The 6000-nt window shown below is 43.2% G+C and overlaps 1 protein-coding gene across 11 annotated transcripts in view; it reads left to right on the forward strand.

Annotated features, from left to right (window-relative positions):
* FBXW7 (F-box and WD repeat domain containing 7) overlaps nt 1-5609 on the forward strand; it is a 166584-nt gene extending 160975 nt beyond the window's left edge. For all 11 annotated transcript variants that reach the window (XM_037058398.1, XM_037058399.1, XM_037058400.1 and 8 more), the window contains 3 exons: nt 1431-1656; nt 3206-3416; nt 4513-5609. In XM_037058398.1, coding sequence (XP_036914293.1) covers nt 1431-1656; nt 3206-3416; nt 4513-4781 — 706 coding nt within the window. In that variant the 3' untranslated portion in view covers nt 4782-5609. The remainder of the gene's footprint in view (nt 1-1430; nt 1657-3205; nt 3417-4512) is intronic.
* The last annotated feature ends 391 nt before the right edge of the window (nt 5610-6000 follow it).

The raw sequence follows: 6000 nt of genomic DNA on the forward strand, positions 1-6000 counted from the left end.
CTATGACGCAGCTTTCAGACCGGGGCCTCCCGCCCTTTACACAGGTGGCAGAGAACTCTCCTCTCATCACGCTGGCGTCACTGCCCTTTGGGAGCCTTTTGTTGCCTGCGAATAAAGGACAGGACCCTCAGTCCAGTTTTCAGAATGGTTTCTGCCAAACCCGACTGTGCTTTTTCCCTCAGTGCCCTTGCTGCTGGCTTTCCTCTCCTTTGCACAGCCCCCGTATTCAAAATCCTGTCTTCTGTTGGCATGTTTTCATGGGGCACCCCCTGAGACAGGTGATTTCTACTCCATCTGTCAGAAAAGGCCTTTGTGCAGGGTCCCGGTGGTGAATCCACTCCACTCTTTACCTTTAACTCTGCCCATAGCATCTTCTCTATTAAGAACCATTACATTGAGGAGATTTCACAGCAGATTGGTAATAGGTGAAGAGAAAGTTTGAAAAGTGTGCGCTACTTACTATTAAAATTTGGGGATTGGTATCAAGAGACCTTACCTTTCAGTTTCTGTGTGTTCTGACTTAACTCTCTCAAAGCTTCCATTCTCTGCTCCTCCCTTGTGGGAACTGTGGCCTTTCTTCACCGATTAGGAATGACAGAGGGTGCCCAAGGTTTCCGCTGTCCTTTGTAATCCAGAGATGGTCGCAGTGCTTGTGTGGCGCTGGTCTTCAGAAGGGCAGAACTTCAGTAATGTTGGTTCGGACTCCGAAGGGATTTCTGTTGCCTCAACACATGTGTCTTCTAAAATCTGTATATCTTAATGCGCCTGTAGCCTGTTGAATATTTATAGGTGGAAGCATATGCAGCCTTTGAGGACATGTCTAAAACTGGTTCATTTTACCAGAAGATATGGTGGAAAGCACATATCCTTAGCTGTTTAAATTCCAAATTCTCATTTGTTTTGATGAATAAACTAATCACAAAGGGGATATCCATGCGTGCATCGTTAGAATTTTGGGAAATGGCAGAAAGAATAAAGAAGAAAATTTTATTTTTTCAAAACACTGCCACCCAGAGTTCTCCCATTAACGTTTTATACGTGTCGTGCGCATTAGCATTTCTAAGATTCAGGCTCTTACTGTATACAGTGGATGTAGAGCTGGCTGCTTTGGCTGCTGTGGCTTTTTCTTCTTCTTTTGAAAATAGAACATAATAGTTTTCAAATTGTTCCACAGAACCCCGAGGAGCTTCTCAGTCTCTGAGAAGTGGAGGAACCAAAAAGGCAGAATCCTAGGCTTCCCAGCTTCCCATCCCAATCAGAGTAACTCAACTTCTGTGTATTTATATATCAGGGTTTTACATACAGTTCTTTGAAAACAGGTGTTTCTAAAGAAAAGAAAAGATTTAATAATCACTGACTTTATACATCATGCTTTCTTATGTTATTAAAAATTCTAATACTGGTGTTTCTTTCTCTGTTCCCCCCTATAGAGTTGTTAGCGGTTCTCGAGATGCCACTCTTAGGGTTTGGGACATCGAGACAGGCCAGTGTTTACATGTGCTGATGGGTCATGTCGCAGCGGTTCGCTGTGTTCAGTATGATGGCAGGAGGGTTGTCAGTGGAGCGTACGATTTCATGGTGAAGGTGTGGGACCCGGAGACCGAGACCTGCCTGCACACGCTGCAGGGACACACGAACAGAGTCTACTCGCTACAGGTGAGCGGCCGCCTCTGCACCCCTTGGACGCTCTGCTAGTGAGTCACCAGATAACCACTCAGATAACCACTGTCAGGTTGTTGATCCGGTCCAAGAAAGATGACTCAGATTGCCTGTTGCTTACATATACTTTAAAGCCAGCATGAAGAGAGCATATATTTTTAAATTATTTGTATGATTTGTTCTGGGTTTTTTTGTGATCCATTTTCCCTTTAAAATACAAATATTTGTCTTAGAAACTGGGATTTTGGAGCCCTGCGTTTTGCTATATTAATTAATGGGTAGATAGGCTCCTAGGAGGATAACCTGGATTTTAATAAACTCCTTAGCAGAGGATTAATTTGGCCAAAAGCTGCCCCTCTGCCTCGATAGCTGGAAGCTGATGGACCATGTAATTGTGATCCATCCCCATTCACAGTAGAAGGGAGGCTTTTCTGCATAAAACTGCTCTGCTCTCGCGGGGCCGCTGACTCATAGGCCTAAAGAAATCAATTTGACCAAACTAGTTTATTGCTTACCTTCGAACCCGATGTCCTTGAATAGATTGCCATATTTTGAAAGAAGTTAATAGCAATTTTAGAAGATAAGATGTCTCATTTTATTTTCTGAAAGACAGCATTTCCATTCAAAATTTTTTTCAATGACTTATGTAGTTCATTTACCAGTCGTTGCCCATTAGGGATCCGCAGGCTAGTTCGTAGTCCCAGTGCTGGATGTCCTGTTCTTGGGCTATTTGTTTCACAGTTGGTGCGGTACTGACTGTGCCACAGAAGAGTGACACGTGTTAAAAATGATCGTCTACTTAGAAAAGGCCGTGAGTTTGGAGGAAGGGGAATTGGCTGCATGTATTTTTATGTTCTGTGGTCTGCTCAGAACCTTAATGACTGTAATACTCCCGTTTAAATGAGCTGCCAGATTTAGAAAAGAGGTAGCAACGTTATTATAGATCTGGGAGTTAATAGATACTGACTGATTTTCGGTATAACTGGGAAGCAGACAAAGAGATGCTATATAACTGGCTTTTGTTATCAGAATGCCACCTCTTCAGAATTCTCTGTTGGCACATTTCCTAATTGCCTTTGAGGTTCTTGTAAGGGAAATTTTTGTTTTACCTACGAATTTTAGTGGGACTAACATGAAGGCTGTCTCGAGCCCTCTTCATGGCCTTAGGGATTGACGAGCATACCCTTTGGCACAAGCTGCATCGTCGGTAGCTTCAGCTGCCTCTTGGAAAATAAAAGCTCAATTAGCAGTCCTTATTAAATTTCCCATAGTATGTAGCTACTATGTGCAGCCAGGTGATCAGAAAATAATGTGTTAATTTTAGGGGTTTTGATTTCTTTTCACTTGCTTCTATATCCTTTTGGTAGTAGCCTCTGAAAATATGCACAGTAGAGTTGCTTGATGACATGCCCTCTGTCTAGGACCCCATTTTGTTCCCAGCATCGCCTGTTCTCCACGCTGTCCTCCCCGCCCCCCCAGGATTAAGGTCAATAAACAGTAGCGGGAGTACCCGCACGTCAGGGCTAATGAACTGTGTCTGTGGTAGTTTGACGGCATCCATGTAGTGAGCGGATCTCTTGACACATCGATCCGAGTCTGGGACGTGGAGACGGGGAACTGCATTCACACGCTGACCGGGCACCAGTCGTTGACGAGTGGGATGGAGCTCAAGGACAACATTCTCGTCTCTGGGAACGCGGACTCCACCGTGAAGATCTGGGATATCAAAACAGGACAGTGTTTACAAACATTGCAAGGCAAGTACTGGCCATGCCCTGAGCCGTGTTTGTTAAGAGGTAGATTGTTGGTCCAAAGGGAAAGGCGGAGCTTCTGTATCACAGAAGGAATCGCCCTCGTGCAAATGAAGAGGCTTCCTTTGGCTAAGTTTATGAGCATGTCCACTATGGCTTAACAAAACTAGGCCATCCTTGAGGAAAGTGTGTTAAATTGTGCTTTTAATGTAAAATTTAAGTTACGTGTTTGATATAAAGTTGTTCATTGCTTTCTGCACGTGCGGTTAACTCTGCCTCACCCGAAAGAACAATGCGAAGACAGATCTTGGCTGTCACAGAGGCAGCATTCTCATTTTATTATCTGAGTGATCATTTTATTTCGAATCTGTAGCCCAGTTTTAAATGAGAGCGCTGTCTTGCTCGGGGAAGTGAGGGGAAGCTCTTTAATCTGGTAGGAAATTGCTTTGGCCTCAACTTAAACCCTTAACTATCTGCTTAACCAGGATAGGAGGGAGTGATAGTGCCCACTCAGCTAGAGAAAGGAAAGTGTGAACGCCACAGTATTAAGTGAGGCATGGTAGTGTTCCCATAAGTAACGATTAACTTCTTGTTACTGGTCATAGCCCTTAGAAAGTGTATTTTTGTTTTTTCAGTGAGGCCATCTGGTGGGTCTTATTGCAGCTTTTTACACATTGGTTTTGTCTCTCAGAGTTTTGGAAGAGTGTCCATTCAGCCCTTGCCTGGTCAGTTCAAAGCCATAGCACAGTAGATTTCTATGCTTGTTTGCCCATCAGCAGAATCCACGAAGCTGGACTATCTACATCATCACCAAGACAAGTTCTCGTTTCTACAGCCAGAAAACAAAATGTGTGCTGGTAGCTAACCAAGCTTCTTAGAAGACAGAACTCTTGAAAGTTAATGTTTCAGTTACAAATACTTACCAGATTTTCTTACATTCCTGCTGATCCTAAAATACTCAGAACACAGTTTCTAAATACACAGCAGCATCTTAAATATTTCATGCGTTGTATGGTCTAACGTAGAAGTCTACAAATTACGGTGCAGCTAACCCATAGCCATGGTTTCTAACCAGTAATTAAATTCCTTTGGTTTTGCCTAGGTCCCAACAAGCATCAGAGTGCTGTGACCTGTTTACAGTTCAACAAGAACTTTGTAATTACCAGCTCAGACGATGGAACTGTAAAACTCTGGGACTTGAAAACGGGTGAATTTATTCGAAACCTAGTCACGTTGGAGAGCGGGGGGAGCGGGGGAGTCGTGTGGCGGATCAGAGCCTCGAACACCAAGCTGGTGTGCGCAGTCGGGAGCCGGAACGGGACTGAGGAGACCAAGCTGCTGGTGCTGGACTTCGACGTGGACATGAAGTGAAGAGCGGGACGGATGAGTTTGTCCAAATGTGTAGACAGTATAGTCCCTGCCCTTCCCCCTGCGAAAATTTAAAAAAAAAAAAGAAAAAGAAAAAAGAAGAGAAAAAGATAAAAAATCCCTTGTTCTCAGTGGTGCAGGATGTTGGCTTGGGGCAACAGAACGAAAAGACCTACAGACTCGGAAGGAAAGAGGAAGAGGCGACAAACCGCAACTGACAAGAGAGGCGTCCGCTGTCTCGTCACATAAAAGGCGTCACTTCCGACTGAGGGCAGCTTTGCAAAATGAGACTTTCTAAGTCAAACCAGGTGCAATTGTTTCTTTATTTCCTTCTCCAGTGGTCATTGGGCAGTGTTAATGCTAAAACATCATTGCAGATTCTGTGAGTCTGTTCTTTTACCGCTGAGACCTAGCAAGGACCTGCAGGAACATCAAAACGAGTATGGTTGACTTTCTAATCAGAGAGCATCTGCAACAAAAGTCATTGTTCTGGAGTGGAAAAGCTAAAAAAAATATACATTACTGTGAATTGTTTTTGTACAGTTATCATGAAAAGCTTTTTTCTTTTTTCTTTTTTTTTTTTTGCCAACCATTGCCAATGTCAATCAATCACAGTATTAGCCTCTATTAATCTATTTCCTGTTGCTTCCACATACGCTCTTCAATGCATATGTTGCTCAAAGGCGGGAAGTTGTCCTGGGTTCGGTGAGTCCCGAGAGGTGGATTTAAGTCTCGACGCCGGTGCTAGAAGTAGGTCTTCAAAAGTGGGGTCGTTGTCCCACCCTGTACTGTACTCCCAGTGGCCAAACTTATTTATGCTGCTAAATGAAAGAAAGAAAAAAGCAAATTATTTTTTTTTATTTTTTTTCTGCTGTGACGTTTTAGTCCCAGACTGAATTCCAAATTTGCTCTAGTTTGGTTACAGAAAAAAAGACTTTTTGCCACTGAAACTTGAACCATCTGTGCCTCTAAGAGGCTGAGAATGGGAGAGTTTCAGATAATAAAGAGTGAAGTTTGCCTGCAAGTAAAGAATTGAGAGTGTGTGCAAAGCTTATTTTCTTTTATCTGGGCAAAAATTAAAACACATTCCTTGGAACAGCGCTGCCGCCGCCTGTTCTGTGGAGAAACGTTTCTTTTTGAGGGCTGTGGTGAATGGATGAACATACATAATAAAACTGACAAAATATTTTAAAAATATATAAAACACGAAAGTGAAATAAAG

Source organism: Sturnira hondurensis, unplaced genomic scaffold (assembly GCF_014824575.4).
Source record: "Sturnira hondurensis isolate 20B ecotype Veracruz unplaced genomic scaffold, ASM1482457v3 Scaffold0010128, whole genome shotgun sequence".
Lineage (NCBI taxonomy): Eukaryota > Metazoa > Chordata > Mammalia > Chiroptera > Phyllostomidae > Sturnira > Sturnira hondurensis.